Source organism: Perca fluviatilis, chromosome 17, assembly GCF_010015445.1.
Source record: "Perca fluviatilis chromosome 17, GENO_Pfluv_1.0, whole genome shotgun sequence".
NCBI classification, from domain to species: domain Eukaryota; kingdom Metazoa; phylum Chordata; class Actinopteri; order Perciformes; family Percidae; genus Perca; species Perca fluviatilis.
The window spans coordinates 35,074,160-35,098,924 of NC_053128.1; the positions used below are offsets into that span (position 1 = coordinate 35,074,160).

General features: G+C 40.4%; 1 protein-coding gene and 1 long non-coding RNA gene across 4 annotated transcripts in view; both read right to left on the reverse strand.

Moving 5' to 3' along the window:
* Positions 1–6,233, reverse strand: part of LOC120545308 — a 43,698-nt gene extending 37,465 nt beyond the window's left edge. The window contains exons 1-2 of one of the 3 annotated variants that reach the window (XM_039779550.1): positions 6,181–6,233; positions 1–411 (exon numbers count right to left, since the gene is read on the reverse strand). The exon at positions 1–411 is cut by the window's left edge and continues 1,035 nt beyond it. In XM_039779550.1, coding sequence (XP_039635484.1) covers positions 1–309 — 309 coding nt within the window. In that variant the 5' untranslated portion in view covers positions 310–411; positions 6,181–6,233. The remainder of the gene's footprint in view (positions 412–6,180) is intronic. The other 2 variants (XM_039779551.1, XM_039779554.1) reach the window with 2 other exon arrangements.
* A 5,060-nt stretch (positions 6,234–11,293) lies between these two features.
* On the reverse strand, positions 11,294–19,814 carry LOC120545340. Its single transcript, XR_005636664.1, has 3 exons — positions 19,602–19,814; positions 19,357–19,451; positions 11,294–12,045 (listed from the first exon to the last, which is right to left on the reverse strand). It is a non-coding gene; the product is annotated as an uncharacterized LOC120545340 (long non-coding RNA).
* Between the last annotated feature and the right edge of the window lie 4,951 nt (positions 19,815–24,765).

A 24,765-nucleotide genomic window follows, 5' to 3' on the forward strand; every position in this document is an offset into this window, starting at 1 on the left:
TGCTGTAAGAGTTGTGGATGCTTTCCTTGCTCCTCCATCAGCTACTGTTACTGCTGCTGTTACTGCTAGTGCTGCTGCTACTACTAACCCTGCCAGAATAATGGCTCTTATTCTTGCTGCTAATCTCTTCTGCATCTTTCTGACTTCAGCAGTGGTCTCTTCTAACTCTCCTTTAATCTGTCTCATCCTGTCTTCATTGTTGTCAAACTCTCTGATGAATGACGCTGAATGATTTTTAAGTTGGCCCATTAATTCAGACAGATCTGGAGGCAGTTCTTTGCTCCGTCTTCTTCTTGGTTTTGAAGCCATCTCCAGGTCTCCTGGTCCTCCTGGAGTGTTGAGATCTCCTCTTCAGAGTGATGAAGAAGCTGACTTTAAATCACACTGTGATCTGATGTGATCAGAAAGGTTCTGTGGAGACAGGAAGAGACACACATCATCAGAATAAATACACACACACACACACACACACACACATACACACAGACACACACACACACACACACACACACACACACACACACACACACACACACACACACACACACACACACACACACACACACACACACAGGTGTTTCCTCCCAGCTCCACTCAGGTACATTCTGCTGCAGCTTCTCTCCATTCCCACCAACAGAACATCTAAACATTACAGCTTTTAAAACATACATTTGGTTTATTTCAGAGTTAGTATGATTCATATACAGTCTATATAATGTGAGGGAAATATCTAATATTAACTTATATGAGCAGCATTTACCAAACACGCTGCAAATACACACAACACAACCAAATACACACAACACAACCATACACACACAACCAAATACACACAACACAACCAAATACACACAACACAACCATACACACACAACCAAATACACACAACACAACCAAACACACACAACACAACCAAACACACAAACCACAACTATATACACATCACAACTAAATACACACAACACAACCACATACAAAAAGTAGCATGCTTTAAGTAGCATAAGGAAATGCTGATTCCACAGACACCAAATGGCCGCCCTGCTGCCAGCTGTTTAGACTTTAAATCCTAGCAGTGATGTGTGTGTGTGTGTGTGTGTGTGTGTGTGTGTGTGTGTGTGTGTGTGTGTGTGTGTGAGCAGTGATGAAGAGTTTCTGCTGGGTGTTAACAGCCTTTTAGAAAGAGTTCCCTCCCAGTGCAACCATGAACATATTTGTATCTTACTCATAACTTTATACAGCATAGATCTTGACATGTTATGTCAGTGTATTCATAGAGGTCCATTCTACTACCAGAAGCCCAATAAAGTTTGATGACATCACACATAACCATTTTATCACTAACCCATACAGCCTTGTCTTTCTTTTCTTAATGTAACAGTTATATGTATATATTTATTTCTGTATTTAATGTTTGTTTTTTTAATATTAATGGTTTAACATGTTTATGTGTGTACCAACAACCACGGCAGATTCCTTGGAAGTGTCACCTGCTTGGCAATTAATCATTTTCTGATTCTGATTCTGGAGCCCAGCAGGCGGCCTCTGTTCTGGGGATAGGGTGCAGTACGAACAAGAACACAATAGGCTCGTTCAAGATGAACTGCTCCTCGCCTGGAAAGTAGACGAGAGCAGGCGGCAGCAGTGGGGGGCGGTGACAAAAATCCGCTCTCAAGTCGGAAAGTTTTCCAGCTGATTGCAGCAGCCTTCAGGCTGAACAGGAAGTGACATAAACACTGTGGTCCAATTCTGAATTAATAAAATCTTATCTGACCCATATATCAGCTTGTACACAGTCTCCAGTTGATTTTATTATGACAGAGTAGCTGTCAAAGTTCTCTACATGCGATCTGTTGCTGATTTTAATTAACAACAGACTGTAGATGATCTGTAATCTGAACAGTTTTAGTCTCTCTGACTTCTAAACATCACTATCAGCCTCACAACATGTGTTCTGTACAGAATAAGCCTTTAAATCAGACAAATAGCAGTTAAAATCCCTCCGATTCAAAATCAATAAAAGGTTTATATAAAACGTCATCATGTTGAGTCGATTCTGAACCAATCAGCTGTTCGATCAGCTGAGAGGCCGGCGTTTCCCAGCATGCACTGGGTCCGCCTGGCTCTTGCAGTCGGTGAAAAGCAACTGGGCTACCTGCGTCTCAGACCTGCGGATATGGAGCTAGAACAGTCTCAATAAAGATAAATGCGCACACTACATTCACATATGCACACACATGATTCATAAATACACACACAGAAGATTCACAAATGCACACAAAATTCATAAATGCACACAAGATTCAGAAATGCACAGGACAAGATTCAGAAATGTATTTCTGATGCACACACAAATATATCTTGATTTACAAACTGCTTGCGGTCTGTGAACTTCATTGTATTTGTGTGTGAATTTTGAGACTCCCCTGACGTGGCTCAACACACAAATGCATTTTTTTAAACAGGGAATGATCTGCAACCAATCAGATATCTCCCTTGTTTTAGCCAATCACAAGAACGCACCCCACATGACATACGTTACGATTTGGGAGGTGCCTATGGCCTGAGCCTATGGCCTTAGCCCATCCACCATTTCGGCATACCTACCGTTCTCTTAATACATCCATGATACCTACACTATCGGTAACCAGGGGCAATCATAGACTGTATAGGGGGCAACAGTGTGAGCGCTGCATTTTAAAACACTTGAAGAAATGGATGTGGAACTGTGAACTGGGCTGTTTAATTTGTTTTGTTGAGATGGAGAAAGTGAATCAGCGTCAGTCTCCTTGCAGGAGGAGAATATTCTGTCGGTAACTTTGGCCACAATGTGCGAAGGTAGGTAACATTACGGACACTGATAGGCTATCGTTTTCTCTTATTTATCCCATGTCAATGAATTAAAAACTTTTCAAACATTCATGTTTGTACTTTGTAGTTGTCATAACACTTACCGGTAAGGAGAATTGCATTGATTAATCTTAATTACATTAAGTTTACAGTAGCTAACAGTTTACATTAGCTTGTAGTTTACTGCATGTATGTAACATTAGCCCATTGTCCAGTAGCTTCTAGCTTTCAAACAAATGCAGTGCAAAATATGATCAGCAACTACAACAAGGTAAACGCTACCAGCTAATGGAGGTTGCCACAGGCAGTATGATATGCAGTAAACTGCAAGTGAGAAAGGTTAAATAGTACTGTAAACGCACAAGCTACAACCAACATAAGAGCTAGGTGTAGCTAAGTGTGTTAAATGATCAACAGTTGTCAGTTAAGACCATGATAAATAAACCTCACCACGACACATTTACATTAAGTACCTTGATGTTACAGTATGCTAAAATATACTTGTGATACAATTATAATCTTACGAAGACAGGTTGGATAACTACTGGACTAACCTAATCTTACCAGGACAGGTTGGATAACTACTGGACTGACCGAATCTTACCAGGACAGGTTGGATAACTACTGGACTAACCTAATCTTACCAGGACAGGTTGGATAACTACTGGACTAACCTAATCTTACCAGGACAGGTTGGATAACTACTGGACTAACCTAATCTTACCAGAACAGGTTGGATAACTACTGGACTAACCTAATCTTACCAGGACAGGTTGGATAACTACTGGACTAACCTAAAGCTTTCTCCTTCTGTCTGCAGCCTGGAAGTAACCCCATCATCAGCAGCTGAGTCTGATCGTTGCTTCATGTGTAATATACTTGTGTACAGTATATAGTCATGTTGGAATAAATGTTATAATAAAGATACACGTTTCATTAATGTCTTTTAAGAGCTTGTATATCTAACTAGTTATTAAAACAGGTAGCATCTGAGTATAATTATTCAGCTAGAAGTTTCCTGTGTATGTATATATGTATATATATATATATATATGCCCAAAAACTGCAATCTCTAATATAGCAAATAATCTATTCAACATCTTTATTTGGCCTCTGCCTCCCTGCTTGTCTTTTGCTTTCCCTCTCCTCCTCATCTCTCCCTTCTGGTGATGCTATTACAGCCTCCGTTTGTTCCTTAGTCCCTGTTAAAAGACAGCAGCAAACACAAGACAAATGTTTACCGTTATGAATGCTCTTCACATGAGAAACTACTTATACATTTTAGCTTTCATTTAACGTTGCTAGTGAAGTAAAGAAGGTGCAGCTTTACCTCCCATCCTGCAGCTACAACTGATAAACACACATTTCTAAATCACTGCTAATGTTACGCATATACAGTAACTGCTTATAAAAAGAGATGAAAATGCCACCGGACATTAAACTTTACAAACACAAATGGCACAAAAGACAACGACCCAGCTAACAGCCTTGTGTTAAATGATTAGCATGGGTGTATTCACTTATGCTTAATTAGCACTGTAGTTAGCTAGCAGGCTAGGCAACAACGTTAGCTAGGTGCACTTCGTGGATTTATAAACACATTTTAAGAGAAATTACCCGAATGAATATGCAGAGAACACACTCCCATCGACTGGGAGATTAGGTCAAAAGTAAAGTCCTTTCTTCTAATTGCAGCCACCCGATAAATCTGAGGTCTCTAGAATAAAGACCTCTGCAACCAACATAAACAATGAACATGAGCAGTTCAAAATGGAGGAAGGGGGATCTGTGGGGGCGGGGCGCTGTGCCGTGACAACACCTCCTCATTCTCAATTGGCTGATAAGTAAACAATCCCCCCCCCCCATGTGGAATGCGTTGTTGTGATTGGCTAAAAAAGGGAGATATCTGATTGGTTGCAGATCATTCCCTGTTTAAAAAAATGCATTTGTGAGTTGAAATGCTTCACAGCTCACAGACCGCAAGCAGTTTGTAAATCAAGATATATGTGTGTGTGCATCAGAAATACATTTCTGAATCTTGTCCTGTGCATTCCTGAATCTTATGTGCATTTGTAAATTTTGTTTGCATTTATGAATTTTGTGTGCATTTATGAATTTTGTATGCATTTGTGAATCTTCTGTGCTTTTAAAATTTTGTGTGTGTATTTGTGAATTTTGTGTGCATTTGTGTATCCTGTGTGTGTATTTATGAATCATGTGTGTGCATGTATGAATCCTCTGTGTGCATATGTGAATGTAGTGTGTGCATTTATCTTTATTGAGACTGTTCTAGCTCCATACAGCCAAACTTAGTCCCGCCCACAACATTTGAGGTGGGGAAGTTCGGTCTGGACTTGATCCGTTGTGGAGCAAGTATGTTCCAACCAGAGCAGTTTGGACCAATCACATTGTCAGGGCGGGCTTTATACGATGATTAACAGTAATGTAAAGCTGCTTCTGTGACATCTGTCTCTGTTGCTCTGATTGGTTGTAGGTTGTAGGAATTTTCAGTTGAAACACGCCCCATAATCACATCCCAATGGAGCAGTATCAGACTCATATTCTGACTAGAATCTGAGTATGACCTCATCAGGCTACATCGTCTCAACACGTCAACTACAAACTAGAATAACTAGAAAGTCTGTTCTTGTCATTATTGGGATTAGGAAACGCCCAAAGTAAAGTGTATGGAAATATTAATAGCAACACCAAAATACTTTCTATTAAGCAGCAGTGATTCTCAAGGTGCAGAGCTGCACATCAAATCATAATATGACACACATAAAGTATCCAGTCTGCTGTAAAACACAGAAGTGTCAGCTGATTAACAGACAGACAGAAAACACAACAACAGGTCAGCTGCAAGAAACGGCTGTAAACTGCACCTGAATGATAAATGAGCAGACTGACAGCAGGCCTCTCTGGGTTTCAGTCTCTGTTCCAACTTCAGTCTGTCTTTAACTTGAACTAACTAACTTTAACTAACTTTAACTTTAACTAACTTTAAAGGCAGCACGGTAGCTCAGTGGTTAGCACTTCTACCTCACAGCAAGAAGGTTCTGGGTTCTAACCCAGAACCCATGTTCTCCCCTTGCTTGCATGGGTTTCCTGCGGGTGCTGTGGTTTCTTCCCACCATAAAGACATGCATGCAACTAGGACTACATTTGAAAATTAGCTGAGCAGCTAACACTGGTGCATTGCCAGAAATGTTCATTAATGTGCATTGTCTTAATCAAATACAATCTTAACTTTTCTCTCTTTGTCCCCTCTCTGCTGATGAACACATCAAGTGGTCCCGCTGGGTGTCAGCTTTTTAAAATCAGCATTCTTACCTTTCTGTCTGCAGGCAGCGTGCTCAGTCAGTCCGTCTGTCAGCTGTGTGAGGCGGTGCAGGCGAAGCAGGTCTCTGAGTCGTTTCTCTGACATCACATTTCAACGAGCCAAATCTGATTGGCAGTAAGATTTAGCAGAGACATGGGATTGGTCTATGTGGAACTGACTGGCTCTGTGCCATCAAACCACTCCCACTCATTCAGCTCAGGGTGTAACAGCAGCACAGGAATGATGATTGGTGTGGACATACAGTAACAGGTAGATGCTCAGTCACCTTGTTTGTCACAAGGTTCACCCAGGGGTGGTTTGGGAGGGTGGGTTTCTAAAGGCCCAAACGCTCTGAAAGTGATAATTGACGCCTCATCTGATGCCTCTATGATGTACTGCAGGCATCAGATTTGAAGAGCAAACACCACAGAATCAGCAGTATGTTAGAAAAGGTCTATTTAAGCAAATAGTTTGTAGAAATAGTATGTTACAGACCCCCCTATCAGTGGGGTGGGGGGGGGTGACTTTCTCCCTTGACAGACATGGTTGTAAAACCTCCATCAACCCTGCAGTCACTTTTCATCACCATTTAAAACATCTTACTTAATACGGTGCACACCATTAAGAGATTGGGCCCCAGGATACTGGAAGCACTTAAAGCTGCATTGTGTAAGAATTTCTCCAATCTAGCAGTGAAATTGTATATGACAACAAACCGGATTTTACTTTCAGGCCTCTCCCATTCCGAGCGTGTTTTAACTCCTAAGGTGGCCGAACCCAAAATGATCTCTTAGTATCTCTCTCGTTTCCACGCAGTTGTCCTAGCCACTCCAATATTAACTTTGGTATTGCTGCTTTGCCTGTCGCGCTGCCGTTTTAATTCTCTTTTTCGATTCCCTGGCGAGTAATCTCCCCCTGGCATTCGTCACGGTGCCAATAGGTGTAAGAGGGTGAAAGGCAGAGGTTTGTCCGAATTTGATGGAGGTATGTCCCTATGTGGTTAATGTATTATAAAGATGGAGGTATATCTCTCTTTGGTTAATGTATTATAAAGATGGAGGTATGTCTCTTTGGTTAATATATTATAAAGATGGAGGTATGTCTCTCTTTTGGTTAATATATTATAAAGATGGAGTGTATGTCTCTTTTGGTTAATATATTATAAAGATGGAGGTATGTCTCTCTTTGGTTAATATATTATAAAGATGGAGGTATGTCCCTATGTGGTTAATGTATTATAAAGATGGAGGTATGTCTCTCTTTGGTTAATGTATTATAAAGATGGAGGTATGTCCCTCTTTGACTAATCTATTATAAAGATGGAGGTATGTCCCTCTTTGGTTAATATATTATAAAGATGGAGGTATGTCTCTCTTTGGTTAATATATTATAAAGATGGAGGTATGTCTCTCTTTGGTTAATATATTATAAAGATGGAGGTATGTCTCTCTTTGGTTAATATATTATAAAGATGGAGGTATGTCTCTCTTTGGTTAATATATTATAAAGATGGAGGTATGTCCCTCTTTGACTAATCTATTATAAAGATGGAGGTATGTCCCTCTTTGGTTAATATATTATAAAGATGGAGGTATGTCTCTCTTTGGTTAATGTATTATAAAGATGGAGGTATGTCTCTCTTTGGTTTATGTATTATAAAGATGGAGGTATGTCTCTCTTTGGTTAATGTATTATAAAGATGGAGGTATGTCTCTCTTTGGTTAATGTATTATAAAGATGGAGGTATGTCTCTCTTTGGTTAATGTATTATAAAGATGGAGGTATGTCTCTCTTTGGTTAATGTATTATAAAGATGGAGGTATGTCTCTCTTTGGTTAATATATTATAAAGATGGAGGTATGTCTCTCTTTGGTTAATATATTATAAAGATGGAGGTATATCTCTCTTTGGTTAATGTATTATAAAGATGGAGGTATGTCTCTCTTTGGTTAATATATTATAAAGATGGAGGTATGTCCCTCTTTGACTAATCTATTATAAAGATGGAGGTATGTCTCTCTTTGGTTAATATATTATAAAGATGGAGGTATGTCCCTCTTTTGTTAATATATTATAAAGATGGAGGTATGTCTCTCTTTGGTTAATATATTATAAAGATGGAGGTATGTCTCTCTTTGGTTAATATATTATAAAGATGGAGGTATGTCTCTCTTTGGTTAATATATTATAAAGATGGAGGTATGTCCCTCTTTGACTAATGTATTATAAAGATGGAGGTGTGTCCCTTGTTGGTTAATGTATTTTAAAGATGGAGGTATGTCTCTCTTTGGCTAATGTATTTTAAAGATGGAGGTATGTCCCTTGTTGGTTAATGTATTTTAAAGATGGAGGTATGTCCCTTGTTGGTTAATGTATTTTAAAGATGGAGGTATGTCTCTCTTTGGTTAATGTATTTTAAAGATGGAGGTATGTCCCTCTTTGCGTAATGTATTATCAAGATGGAGGTATGTCTCTCTTTGACTAATGTATTATAAAGATGGAGGTATGTCTCTCTTTGACTAATGTATTATCAAGATGGAGGTATGTCTCTCTTTGACTAATGTATTATCAAGATGGATGTATGTCTCTCTTTGACTAATGTATTATAAAGATGGAGGTATGTCTCTCTTTGGTTAATGTATTTTAAAGATGGAGGTATGTCTCTCTTTGACTAATGTATTATCAAGATGGAGGTATGTCTCTCTTTGACTAATGTATTATCAAGATGGAGGTATGTCTCTCTTTGACTAATGTATTATCAAGATGGAGGTATGTCTCTCTTTGACTAATGTATTATCAAGATGGAGGTATGTCTCTCTTTTGACTAATGTATTATCAAGATGGATGGCTACATGGCGGCCGTCTTTCGAGCGACTCACCCGTATGAATTCTGAGTGATTCTGAATGTCAGATTCTACGCTTACGAGAATACTTTGATTAGTTGGTGGAAGTAATTACACATGAATGAGCACATATTGGTGAAAGAACAAACGTGTTTTTCAACTCGAAAAATTACACAATGTAGGTTTAAGTAAAAGTATAGATTTTAAAAACTACTTTAAAAAGTACAAGTAGAAGTACACAAAAACTACTTTGTTACATTAACGTGAATCATTTTAATCATTAACTTTCCACCTCTGCAATTCACTGGTAATAAAAAACAAATAACCATAACATTAACACTTTTTCATATGAAAACAAAGACCAGAACTGGTAGCATTTCATTCATTATCATCTGGAAACATTTTATTTTAACCTTCTACTCGACTTGAACTGATGGCCCAGTTTTCCTTATTATAAAAAGGTTGAACATCAACCCAAAATATTCTAGTATACATACAGTGAAAGAAAAAACATTTTTTCTTCTATTAGTTACCATAAATTGCAAAAATATTTAATTTTAAGTTTGAATGTCTTTTGAATGTTTTTTGTGGTGTCAGGATTATGTCATTTCTCACGATCATGATAAAACATGCTCACCACATTCTTACTCTTTCTCTTAGTTCTATATCTCAAACTGCAGATTTAGTGAAAAATTATGAACAAAGAAGGCCTTCTTTGAAGCCTTTGAGTGATTCCTTCATCTTTTCACAGTCATCAACCACCCTGATACACAGATGAGCCAAAATCCGGATTTCTCTTCTATTTCCAGGAACTTGTCTAATAATCCTCTGTAACTCCTCCATGTCTGTCAGAGTGATTCCAGCCTGAAGTTCAGCTGATGTTTCCTCTAACTTCTCACCTGTCCTCTTTATTTCTTCCAGGTTGTTCTTCAGTGGTTCAACGATCTCCATGAACTCTTTCCCCAGTTCTTCAATCTCCATGAAGCAGAAGCTGCTCATTCTGAGGCTCAGCTCAGTTGCTCTGAAATCACATGATCAGAGAAACCAATTAAACAGAAGCAGTGTCTCACCTGTAGGACTGTAGCTGATTAACTTTTCACTGAAGGTTTTGACAAACTTGTGGAGTTTAGAGAGTGTTTCTATCCAGGCTTTTATTGTGAAACATGTGCAGGGTTCTATCCAGGCTTTTATTTTGAAACATGTGCAGGGTTCTATCCAGGCTTTTATTTTGAAACATGTGCAGGGTTCTATCCAGGCTTTTATTGTGAAACATGCGCAGGGTTCTATCCAGGCTTTTATTGTGAAACATGTGCAGGGTTCTATCCAGGCTTTTATTGTGAAACATGTGCAGGGTTCTATCCAGGCTTTTATTTTGAAACATGTGCAGGGTTCTATCCAGGCTTTTATTTTGAAACATGTGCAGGGTTCTATCCAGGCTTTTATTTTGAAACATGTGCGGGGTTCTATCCAGGCTTTTTGGTGAAACACATGTGCAGGGTTCTATCCAGGCTTTTATTGTGAAACATGTGCAGGGTTCTATCCAGGCTTTTATTTTGAAACATGTGCAGGGTTCTATCCAGGCTTTTATTTTGAAACATGTGCAGGGTTCTATCCAGGCTTTTATTGTGAAACATGTGCAGGGTTCTATCCAGGCTTTTATTGTGAAACATGTGCAGGGTTCTATCCAGGCTTTTATTTGTGAAACATGTGCAGGGTTCTATCCAGGCTTTTATTTTGAAACATGTGCAGGATTCTATCCAGGCTTTTATTGTGAAACATGTGCAGGGTTCTATCCAGGCTTTTATTGTGAAACATGTGCAGGGTTCTATCCAGGCTTTTATTGTGAAACATGTGCAGGGTTCTATCCAGGCTTTTATTGTGAAACATGTGCATGGTTCTATCCAGGCTTTTATTGTGAAACATGAGCAGGGTTCTATCCAGGCTTTTATTGTGAAACATGTGCAGGGTTCTATCCAGGCTTTTATTGTGAAACATGTGCAGGGCTCTATCCAGGCTTTTATTGTGAAACATGTGCAGGGCCCCCCCACGGTGCATCAGATGCAGCTGCTGCCATCTTGTGGTGTTGCTACGTTACTACACGGCTCATCTATTCTCAGCTAGCATCACTTTATGTTTCACAGTTCATCAGACTGGTTTTCTCTGCTCTGGATCTGACAGAAACATAATCATGTTTCAGACAGAATTATAAGCAGCACCATGTTTAGAGAAAGTAAATATAATATTCTATACTTACAACATAATTCAGTCTCAGTCCAAGAGCCAACAGTGAGTGAAATTTAATATTAAACCAGAGATCAACAGTCCAACATATCAAATATCATTAAGTATTATTGTTCATCTGATTCAGTTACATAAAGTCCAGTATGTTAGATAAATGATCAAACAGTCTTTCTTCATCTGATTAAAGTCATTAACAACTCTGCCACACAGATCAGCCAAAATTGTGATTTCTCTTCAGAAACGTTTCTAATAATCTTATGAAAGTCCTCCACGTGTATCAGAGTGATTTCAGACTGATCTTCAGCTGATCTTTCCTCCAACTTCTCACACATCTTCTTTATTTGTTCCAGGTCCTTCTTCAATGGTTCAACAATCTCCATGAACTCTTTCCCCAGCTCTTCTACTTTATTTACACTTCTGTTCTCTTTTATTGTTTTTATTGCATTTACAACCACAGCTCATCTTCCTCCTCCTACTGCTAACTTTCCTAATACAGCTCCTGCTGCTACTGCTATCGCTCCTACTGCTGCTAAATTACCCCACCCAGTGACCGGAGCTGCAAGGAGCTGGATTACTATTCCTACTGCTGCTCCTACTCCTCCAGCAACATATCTTGCTCTTCTGACTTCATCTGTTTCCTCCTGCACCATTCTGACTTCATTTTCATCCATTAATTCAGACAGATGAGGAGAGAGGTCTCCTGGTCCTCCTGGAAGTGTTGAGATCTCCTCTTCAGAGAGATGAAGAAGCTGACTTTAAATCAAACTGTGATCTGATGTGATCAGAAAGGTTCTGTGGAGACAGGAAGAGACACACATCGTCAGAATAAACCCACACACACACACACACACACACACACACACACACACACACACACACACACACACACACACACACACACACACACACACACACACACACACACACACACACACACACCAGGTGTTTCCTCTCAGCTCCTCTCTGCAGCAGCTGGGAGGAGAACTAGACTCCCCTTAGATTTCTGACATTTAAAAACTCTCTATTCCTTTCAGATTAAAAGAAAACTCTGAGTTAGAGCAGCAGAGGAAACTAACCTCAGCCAACATCAACAATAATACTGATCTCATATTCAACATGTTGGACGGTCCAAAACTTGCTGCGATAGCTACGCTCATCTCTTCCGTGGAAGCCGCCACGTTGTTTAGACTGAACAGTCGCTTCTCATTGTGTCACACCTAACCTGCCTCAAAACCAACGCTGATTGGTCGGTCGTTTGGCGAACGGCTCAAACTTTTCTCTACTCAAGGTGCCAGACTGATCTGGGAGGAGAAAACTGGAGCTCGCCAGATCTTACCATGCTAACAAAGTACAACACGGAAAAGAGATGCAAAAATGTTTATTAATTTAACGGTTAAATAAGGTAGGGTCTCCAAACTTACCTCAATTATAACTTGTCTCCTGCTACTACAGCAGTTACTTTAAAAAAAATAAGCATATTCATAATTTTGAAAATATTTTTGTTTTATCTTTTTTGTGTAGTAGTTTATAGACGGTCTCTATGTCTTGCCGTGTCAAGGCTTCTCAACAGAGAAGCATTGACACGGCTCTCAAGAGAGAGTGCAGCGTGTTGCTATGGTTACCATGTTGAAGGACATGTGTCCTCTAAACGGTGGTAAACAGCTCTGAGATGTGTTGTCTCTGGTTTGGAGGCTCTCACCACCACTTGTTTGTTCCTCTCTGATAACAACATACTGTAGGTTAAATCAGTCAGCCAATCAGACTAATTTCAGCCACCAGGGGCCTCCAGGCCCTCAGGGGCCTCCTAGCCTTCAGGGGCCTTCAGGGGCCTCCAGGGGCCTTCAGGGGCCTCCTGGCCTCCCTGGACTCGTCCTCCAACACTCAATACAAGTCCCTCCCACTTGGCTTATCTTATTGGCTGAGCAAACACTCTTTCCTCTGATACAACTGCATGTGATTTGTCAAAAGAGCCATCAGTCAGCCTCCATCTTGGCTCTGCCACTGGTCTGCATCAGAAACAGCAGAATATGTATTTTCATCCAGAAAGATTCAATTCAATTCAATTCAATTTTATTTATAGTATCAAATCATAACATAAGTTATCTCGAGACACTTTACAGATAGAATAGGTCTAGACCACACTCTATAATTTACAAAGCCCCAACAATTCCAACAATTCCAGTAATTCCCTCAAGAGCAAGCAGTGCGACAGTGGCGAGGAAAAACTCCCTCTTGGGAAGAAACCTCCGGACAGACCCAGGCTCTTGGTGGCGGTGTCTGCACGAGCGGTTGGGGGTGTGATGAACAGTGGCGATAGTAGTCACATTAATAATGGAACAGTGACTGGATGTAGCGGGAAGCTGCAGGGTTCAGCAGGACGCAGCATGACATTGCAGGGCATCGCTGAGCTCAGCAGGGAATGCAGCAGGACCACGGCGACAGCTGCAACCAGGGTCTTGGTGCCAACGTTCTCCAAGGAAATACGCTTGGGAAAAAGCATAAGGACTCCGGGAGTAAACTCCCCAGAAGCTAGGATTAGTAACAAGCATTTCTGGGACGGGCTGCACAAAAATAGTAATAGTAATAGTAACAGTAATAGAAACAGTAATAGAAAGGGAGAGGGGAGAGCAGCTCAGTGTGTCAAAGGAAGGAAGTCCCCCGGCAGTCTAGGACTATAACAGCGTAACTATAACAGGTAACTAAGAGAGACAGGTCATAAGGAGAGGTAGCTTTTTCGGGCTTAGAACTCTCCCCCTGCCGGATCTGGCTTGGCTGGCCTGCCTCCCTCTACTTTGTTATGTATTATTAATCTAACAATTATGAAGAGAAGCAGTTGGGCCAGTTAGGTGAACACTGCAACTCCTCACTCCCCTAACTATAAGCTTTATCAAATAGGAGAGTTTTAAGTTCATTCTTGAATGAGGTGACAGTTTCTGCCCCCAACCCAGATCGGAGCTGGTTCCATAGGAGAGGAGCCTGATAACTGAAGGCTCTAGCTCCCATTCTACTTTTAGAGACTCTAGGTACCACCAGTAACTCTGCATTCTGGGAGCGCAGTGTTCTAGTGGGACAATAGGGTATTAGGAGCTCTTCTAGAATATGATGGTGCTAGACCATTTAGAGCTTTGTAGGTCAAGAGAAGGACTTTAAACTCAATCCTGGATTCAACAGGAAGCCAATGCACAGAAGCTAATACAGGAGAAATATCCTCTTTTCTTAGTTCTTGTGAGAACACGCTGCAGCATTCTGGATCAGCTGGAGAGTCTTAAGAGACTTATTTGAGCAACCTGACAGTAGGGAATTACAATAGTCCAGCCTGGAAGTAACAAATGCATGGACTAGTTTTTCAGCGTCGTTTTGAGACAGGATATTCCTAATTTTGGCAATGTTACGAAGATGAAAAAAGGCTGTTCTTGAGGTTTGTTTTAGATTGGCATTAAAGGATATATCCTGATCAAAGATAACTCCTAAATTTCTAACAGTGGTGCTGGAGGCCAGGGCAACACCATCCAGAGTAGCTATATCTCTAGATAATGAAGTTCGGGAGGTGTTTAGGGCCCAGCACAATAACTTCAGTTTTGTTAGGGTTTAACATCAGAAAATTATAGGTCATCCAGGATTTTATATCCTTAATGCACTCTTGAAATTTTGCTAGCTGACTGGTTTCGTCTGGTTTGATTGACAAGTATAATTGGGTGTCATCCGCATAACAGTGAAAGTTAATTGAGTGTTTTCTAATAATATTGCCTAGAGGAAGCATATATAAGGAGAATAGAATTGGTCCAAGCACTGAGCCTTGAGGAACCCCATGGCTAACTTTAGCGTACTTGGAGGATTTATCATTAACATTCACAAATTGAGATCGATCAGAGAAATAGGACCTAAACCAACTCAGAGCAATTCCTTTAATGCCAACCAAGTGTTCCAATCTCTGTAACAGGATTGAATGGTCAATTGTGTCAAATGCAGCACTAAGATCTAGTAAAACAAGAATGGAGACAAGACCTTTGTCTGCAGCAGTTAAAAGGTCGTTAGTAATTTTCACCAGTGCCGTCTCTGTGCTATGATTCTTTCTAAATCCTGATTGAAAGTCATCAAATAAACTGTTGCTATGTAGAAAATCGCATAACTGATTAGCAACCACCTTCTCAAGGATCTTGGATAGAAAAGGAAGGTTAGATATAGGTCTATAGTTTGCTAAGACCTCAGGATCCAGGTTGGGTTTTTCAGAAGAGGTTTTATCACAGCTACTTTAAATGACTGTGGTACATAACCTGTTAATAGAGACATATTGATCATATCTAGTAATGAGGTGTTAACCACAGGTAATGCTTCTTTGAGTAGTCTCGTTGGGATGGGGTCCAAGAGACAGGTAGATGGCTTAGCTGAGGATATCTTTAACATTAATTGTTGAAGATCTATAGGATAAAAGCAGTCTAAGTATATGTCGAGACTAGTCTTTATTTCTAACGACTCTGCGTTTAAGGTGAACCGTTAGAAGTTGAGTGTAAAATGTGATGAATTTTATCTCTAATTGTTGTAATTTTATCATTGAAGAAGCTCATGAAGTCATCACTACTCATAGCTAGAGGAATAGATGGCTCAGTAGAGCTGTGGCTATCTGTCAGCCTGGCGACAGTGCTGAAAAAAACCTTGGGTTGTTCTTGTTTTCTTCTATTAGTGATGAGTAATAGTCTGATCTGGCCTTTCTTAGGGCCTTCCTATAGGTTTTGAGACTTTCTTGCCAATCCAAACCGAGATTCTTCCACCTTGGTGGAACGCCACTTATTCGAGGGTTTCGCGAGATTTGTTTTAATTCTGCGAGTTTGGGAGTTATACCAAGGTGCTAGTTTCCTTTGCTTCATCATCTTCTTTTTCAGGGGGCGGCGGAAGTCTAAGGTTACGTCCGTAGGCATGTCGTAATACCGTCTACAAATGCATCAATTTGAGAGGGACTGAGGTTAACATACAGGTCCTCTGTTATGTTAAGGCATGACATAGAGTCGAATGCTGTTGGAATATCTTCTTTAAATTTAGCTATAGCACTGTCAGATAAGCATCTGGTGTAGGAGCTTTTATCTAATTTAATATAATCAGGTAGTAAGAATTCGAAAGTGATTAAAGAATGATCTGATAATACCGAATTCTGCGAAAATATTATTAAATCCTCAATTTCAATACCATATGCCAGCACAAGGTCGAGGGTGTGGTTAAAACAGTGCGTCGCCTTGTGCACACTCTGACTGAAACCGATTGAATCCAGTAATGAGTTGAAAGCAGTACTAAGGCTGTCATTGTCAACGTCCACATGGATATTAAAATCACCTACAAGAAGTACTTGGTCTGATTTAAGGACTAAACATGATAAAAACTCTGAGAATTCAGATAAAAATTCAGAATACGGACCTGGAGCCCTGTAAATAACAACGAATATAATTGGCTGTAATGTTTTCCATTTTGGATGTTGAAGATTAAGAACAAGACTTTCAAATGAGTTATAATGTAATTTAGGTTTAGGAGTAATTAGCAGGCTTGCATCAAAGATGGCTGCAACTCCCACAGATACACAGATACACACACAGATACACACACACACACACACACACACACACACACACACACACACACACACACACACACACACACACCTGCAGATACAGATAGGGATGATAACATAGATATGAACATTAAAACATTCAGCAGAACATTTATCACAAAGCTTAAGGTATAATAATATAAACAATTCCAATAGAAAATATCAATCCCAGCCAGCTGAAATGTGTGATATGTCTCAGTTTAATATATAATTCCTCCTTTCTACTCTGTCACAGCACATATCTACACATTAAATACAATTTAAACAATAATTACTCGGTGCAATAATTTAGAATAGATGCCTTTTATTGTCATTATACACATGTACAACGAGAATAAAAGCAACTCCTTCTGCAGTGCCAACATGAACGTAGAAAATGTAATAACATGTAATAAAATAGTAGTGCAAAAAAGGAGGGTAAGGTGCACAGTTCTGACACACTATATACATATAAAAAAATAAAAAAGTATGTTTTTATATACAGTGTGATATGCAGTGTGAGTTATTGCACATTATTTAAATATTGTTCAATAGTGGTGATCATATTCAATGAGTAATAGATATCGGACAATGAGAGTAATGCTATTGCACAGTATTATCAGTATTATCAATGGTATTAAATATTAAATATTGCACAGTTGGCGGGTAGAAGAAAGTCCGGGGGTTGGGGGGGTTATCAGCTACATGTATCAAGGTGGTATTTACCCACTGATACTTATATTCATACTGTACTTATTTATACTTAAAATAGATATCAATCATGAGAGGAACCATTCTTTAATAATTTAATCTGGAGTAATGTTTGAAACTATCTTTTTAACATAATCTTACTTTCTACTTCATGTATTATTTATGTCCTGTGCGCAGCTATGTTACTTTATACTTTATACATGTATTATTTATGTCCTATTGCAGCTATGTTACTTTATACTTTATACATGTATTATTTATGTCCTATTGCAGCTATGTTACTTTATACTTTATACATGTATTATTTATGTCCTATTGCAGCTATGTTACTTTATACTTTATACATGTATTATTTATGTCCTATTGCAGCTATGTTACTTTATACTTTATACATGTATTATTTATGTCCTATTGTAACTATGTTACTTTATACTTTATACATGTTTTATTGATGTTCTATTGCAGCTATGTTACTTTATACTTTATACATGTATTATTTATGTCCTATTGCAGCTATGTTACTTTATACTTTATACATGTATTATTTATGTCCTATTGTAACTATGTTACTTTATACTTTATACATGTTTTATTGATGTTCTATTGCAGCTATGTTACTTCATACTTTATACACGTATTATTGATGTGAGTAACTGTAACTAAATAACTTCCCTGAAGGATCAATAAAATAATCTGATTCTGATTCATATGACTTTCTCTGTCTGTCCTCTCTATCTGTCTGTCTCTCTGTCTGTCTGTCTGTCTGTCTGTCTGTCTGTCTGTCCTCTCTCTCTGTCTCTCATCTCTCTATCTGTCTGTCCTCTCTGTCTGTCTGTCTGTCTGTCTGTCCTCTCTCTCTGTCTGTCTGTCTGTCCTCTCTCTCTGTCTGTCTGTCTGTCCTCTCTCTGTCTGTCTGTCTGTCTGCCTGTCTGTCCTCTCTCTCTCCCAGTCACCAGATCTCAACCCAATAGAACATCTTTGGGATGTGGTGGAACGGGAGCTTTGTGCCCTGGATGTGCATCCCCCAAATCTCCATCACCTGTTAGATGCTCTCCTCTCAATATGGGCCAACATTTCTAAAGAATGCTTCCAGCACCTTGTTGGATCAATGACACCAAGAATTAAGGCAGTTCTGGAGGAGAAAGGGGGTCAAACATGGTCTTAGTATGGTGTTCCTAATAATCCTTTACGTGAGTATATATCAGTGTTGTAACAAACCTCTCTTCACCATGTAAGTTTTCTGGAAGTAGAAGACAGTGATCAACCACAGTGAGTTTGATATGTGGGGGGTCAGGGGACTCTAACATACATCAGTTACATTCCTGATTTATGACATCATTTTAATCTGAGTTAATAACTTCTTCTTGAGAGAGAAACCATAACATGCAGTTTATCTCTTTAGTGATGTTTTCACAGAGAAAAGACTTAAACTGTCTGTTTACCATCCTTTAAACAGATAATCCTGATTCAAAATTATAAATGATTTTAATCTGAAATGGAGCCATCTATCAAGTTGTATCAAGTTCAAACACTAACCAGAGGTAAAATCAGAGGTGTCTGTATGTGGAAGCTTCTCTCTATACTCCATCTTTAGAAACTTAAGTCTTTTTAAATGCTCGACCAACAACAGGGGTCCAGCACAGTTAGAGGTGTTAAACATTTCACATTATGGTCACTTATCAAACAGTTTAAACACTTTACTACTTCTTCTTTTCTATTTTAGGGACACCTTTGAAAAACCTGTTCATCTCAGGAGCAGAGCAGTAGCTGATGTATCAAACATGAAGACAGAAAACCCTCCAACCTGTGATCCATACCTGTGTGTTTAAAGTCCAGGTCAACCCAGGAAGAGGTCCAGAGAAATGGATCTGAAGTTCCTGAAGCTCGGTGACGAGGTGACTATGGACACTGTCTGGAAGAAAGAAAATAATAAAACATATGAATGTAATGTAGTATGTTCAGTTATTAGTTATGTCAAATACATTTTCCTCATGCATTTATATCTGGTGTTACCTCCTGATCTGATCATTTTAAAGTATTTCCAGTTCTAAAGTGTTCTTACCAGTGTTGTTGGTCTGTGATGTAGAGGAGGCAGAGAGAGAAGAGAACAGTTTATACAGTATATCAGTAGAGAGGGAGGAGGACCATCTGGGGTCACATGGTTTAAGAGAAACAGTTTGACTTCATCAGTAAACAGGAAGAGAGGGAGGAAGCTCTGTGGTCATGATTTCACACAAACTGGCTCAGAGACATTTGGAAATCAGAAAGCAGGAAACAGCAAATGTTTATGTCTATCAAAAACCAACTTTGACATACAACATAAAGGTGAGATTTATGTTTTATCAGAAACATTTTCAAACAGTATTTCCCAGTTTAATAAGAGAAAATATTTCAGTGATGAAGACTATGATGGTAGTTTAGTTAAATGAACGTCTGGTATCTTCCTCACCTCCAATAAAGAGCTTTTCTGTGTCAACATTCAGGACTGTACCATGCCCTGAATGAGACTCAACCAAACATTTCCCCAAATTTAAATTTACATTTCTAAAGCTTTTCTTACTGACATTCTCAATGTTGTTCAATATATAAACATTTAACTTTTCCAGATAATTTAACGATCATATAAGTTCTGAATATCTTTATAGTATGTGAACAAATACAAGAACTCTGACTCTGGTTTTTGGTTGCTGTCGATGTAACCTCCATCCAGAACCAGACCCACAGCTAAGATGAACAAAGACAGACCAACATTTAACTACTTTTTACAGTGTGATGGCCAACAGGTTCCCATGGTAACAACAGCCAGCAATGGTAACACTGTACACAATGTCCCCCTATTCTGTTTAGTACACAGGTTAACTTTACAGTCAGCCACACCCCAAACTATTCATGATCTCTAAAGTAGTCTAAATACTGGTCATTTGATCTGTAATGTACATATTTCTTTGTAATCTATATATTTCATGTATCTCATTTAGGGGTGGCAGTAGCTCAGTCCGTAGGGACTTGGGTTGGGAACCGGAGGGTTGCTGGTTCAAGTCTCAGTATGGACCAAAGTACAAAGCAAGGCACTATACCCCAACTGCTCAGGGTGCTGGTCCAGCACTGGTATCCCACTCATTCTGCCATCTCTCCGTTTGTGCATGAATAGGTCCTGAGCATGTCTGTGTATTGATTTCTAACAACAATTTGGACAGTCATCATGGAAACATTGATTGGTCATGTGACGAGAGCTAGGAAGATTGTTTTACAGAACCGTATTCAAAAATAAAGAACAATACACTCAATAATAATAAACTAGATAAAAAGAAAACCTTGCTGTACACAGTTTTCAGATATTAGGGAACAGAACAGAAATAAAGTGATAAACATTTAATTTCTTACAGCAACAAGTGCTCTACAGCGAGTTATATTTATAAGTTTCTGATTCTAAACACAGTTACCATACAATGCGTTTAAAGTATAAATCCATTTACCAAAGGCAGTGATTGGTCGAAAAGGCAGCAGAGTGACAGACTCTGATCCAATCAAATCTGTCAACCTTGAGGGTAAGGGGCGACCACTATACCTCCGAGCCAGGAGCCACCTGAAGGATTGTCCTTGGTGGTCGGTGTTTACATAAACAAACAAACAGACATACTGAACATTATGTAAGGGTTATTAATGCCCGACGAGGTGTCCATTGTCAGGTATTAATGGACGACGGCGAGGCGTGAAGTCCATTACTACCTGACCATGGACACCTCGAAGGGCATTAACCCGCTTATACCATGGTCACTTATACCATGGTCACTTATACCATGGTCACTTATACCATGGTCACTTGCCAAATAACATATTTTTAAAACATTAGTTCATATTTTAATTAGCTTTACAATCGAAATCTAAAGTTTATCCAAATAATAACTCCGTTTCCCTGGTTACACCTGACGGTTTGACTAATACCTGGAACAACCATTCCCATCCATGAGGTTCTTATGCAATGCAAACGTTGTAGACTCCACCAGGAATTAGGAAGAACCTTAGATACGACTTGCCTCCCTTAGCAACCGGAGATATTTATATAGTCCGCTCAGCTGATAGAACCCTTTAGTTTAGCTACAAGTCAGAAAGCTAACGCTATGCTAGCAAGATCCAAAGTCAATAACATTGTGTACAGTTGGCAATCAGTAAAAATAATTTGACAGTATGTTGAACAACAAGACAAGCTAGCTATCCAGCCATGTTATTGTCCCCAAAACAATATAACGACTTTTACGAAGAATTTGATCCGCAGCGTTACCCATGGTATAACATGAATTAAACAATAAAACCAGAAACTAAACAGCTGTTAACATATGAATAAAAGAGGCAGCAGAGTATATAGTAGGCTATGTATTTTAGGATCGAGATTAAGAAAACGCTTTCACAACATAATCTAAACTATCGACGTCCAGACGGATTAATTATTAATAAACTGTAAAACAACATCAGGGTTCTGCCGGGTTCTGATTGGATGATGTCTGGTGTTGGTGACCAATCAGAAGACAGAAACCAAATCAACATGAAATAAAATCAATAAAACAAGAACTATATCAACAACAAATGGAGGAAAAACAGCCAGTGGGTCAAAAATGGGTCAAGTTTGACCCGAAGACAACAGGAGGGTTAACAAATATTATTATTATATTATATATATTATATTATTATTATTATATATCACCTTCTGTGATGTGGATATTGCACTATACTCCATATTGCAATTTGGATAAAATTGTGATTAATTGTGCAGCCCTCGGCTGCTTCAACTCTGTAATATTTCCTGTTGGGATTAAAATCAAGTTCTTTATCCATCTGATACTGTGTTTTATGTAGTTTCTGTCCCCTCTATAAAACAAGATATATATCAACAACAAATGGAAGAAAAAACAGCCTGAAATCACCAGACTCAATTTAAATAATCTGGACTTTTATCATCATAAAATACAAACATTCAAAGACAGAAACTAAATAAAATTCAATTTAATTTAATTCAATTTTATTTATAGTATCAAATCATAGCACAGGTTATCTCGAGACACTTTACAGATAGAGTAGGTCTAGACCACACTCTATAATTTACAAAGCCCCAACAATTACAATAAGTCCCTCAAGAGCAAGCAGTGTGACAGTGTTGAGGAAAAACTCCCTCTTGGGAAGAAACCTGGGACAGACCCAGGCTCTTGGTAGGAGGTGTCTGACGGGACAGACCCAGACTCTTGGTAGGAGGTGTCTGACGGGACAGACCCAGGCTCTTGGTAGGAGGTGTCTGACGGGACAGACCCAGGCTCTTGGTAGGAGGTGTCTGACGGGACAGACCCAGGCTCTTGGTAGGAGGTGTCTGACGGGACAGACCCAGGCTCTTGTTAGGAGGTGTCTGACGGGACAGACCCAGGCTCTTGGTAGGAGGTGTCTGACAGGACAGACCCAGGCTCTTGGTAGGAGGTGTCTGACGGGACAGACCCAGGCTCTTGTTAGGAGGTGTCTGACGGGACAGACCCAGGCTCTTGGTAGGAGGTGTCTGACGGGACAGACCCAGACTCTTGGTAGGAGGTGTCTGACGGGACAGACCCAGGCTCTTGGTAGGAGGTGTCTGACGGGACAGACCCAGGCTCTTGGTAGGAGGTGTCTGACGGGACAGACCCAGGCTCTTGGTAGGAGGTGTCTGACGGGACAGACCCAGGCTCTTGGTAGGAGGTGTCTGACGGGACAGACCCAGGCTCTTGGTAGGAGGTGTCTGATGGGACAGACCCAGGCTCTTGGTAGGCGGTGTCTGACGGGCCGGTTGGGGATGTGATGAACAGTGGCGATAATAGTCACATTAATAATGGAACTGTGACTTCAAATGGTAGTTGTAGTAGTTCATGTCATATCAGGGCGCTGCAGGGCGTTACAGGATGTAGTGTGGCCCAGCAGAGCATGGATGGACGTAGCAGGAAGCAGCAGGGTTCAGCAGGAAGCGGCAGGGTTCAGCAGGAAGCAGCAGGGTTCAGCAGGAAGCAGCAGGAAGCAGCAGGGTTCAGCAGGAAGCAGCAGGGTTCAGCAGGAAGCAGCAGGGTTCAGCAGGAAGCAGCAGGGTTCAGCAGGAAGCAGCAGGGTTCAGCAGGAAGCAGCAGGAAGCAGCAATGTTCAGCAGGAAGCAGCAGGGTTCAGCAGGAAGCAGCAGGGTTCAGCAGGAAGGAGCAGGGTTCAGCAGGAAGCAGCAGGGTTCAGCAGGAAGCAGCAGGGTTCAGCAGGAAGTAGCAGGGTTCAGCAGGAAGCAGCAGGGTTCAGCAGGAAGCTGCAGGGTTCAGCAGGAAGCAGCAGGGTTCAGCAAGAAGCAGCATGGTTCAGCAGGAAGCAGAAGGGTTCAGCAGGAAGCAGCAGGGTTCAGCAGGACGCAGCAGGGTTCAGCAGGAAGCTGCAGGGTTCAGCAGGAAGAAGCAGGGTTCAGCAGAAAGCAGCAGGGTTCAGCAGGAAGCAGCAGGGTTCAGAAGGAAGTAGCAGGGTTCAGCAGGACGCAGCAGGGTTCAGCAGGGTTCAGCAGGAAGCAGCAGGGTTCAGTAGGAAGCAGCAGGGTTCAGCAGGAAGCAGCAGGGTTCAGCAGGAAGCGGCAGGGTGCAGCAGGAAGCAGCAGGGTTCAGCAGGAAGCAGCAGGGTTCAGCAGGAAGCAGCAGGGTTCAGCAGGAAGCAGCATGACATTGCAGGGCACCGCTGAGCTCAGCAGGGAGTGCAGCAGGACCACGGCCACAGCTGGAACCAGGATCTTGGTGCCAACGTTCTCCAAGGAAATACACTGGGGGAAAAACATAAGGACTCCGGGGAGTAAACTCCCCAGAAGCTAGGATTAGTAACAAATATTTCTGGGACGGGATGCATACAAATAGTAATAGAAAGGGAGAGGAGAGAGCAGCTCAGTGTGTCAAAGGAAGGAAGGAAGTCCCCCGGCAGTCTAAAACTATAACAGCGTAACTAAGAGAGACAGGTCATAAGGAGAGGTAGCCTGTTCAGGCTTGAAACTCTCCCCTGCCGGATCGGGCTGTGCTGGCCTGCCTCCCTCTACTTTGCTATGTATTATTAATCTAACAATTATGAAGAGAAGCAGCTGGGCCAGTTAGGTGGACACTGCAACTCCTCACTCCCTAACTATAAGCTTTATCAAATAGAAGAGTTTTAAGTTCATTCTTGAAAGCGATTACAGTTTCTGCCCCCCGAACCCAGATTGGGAG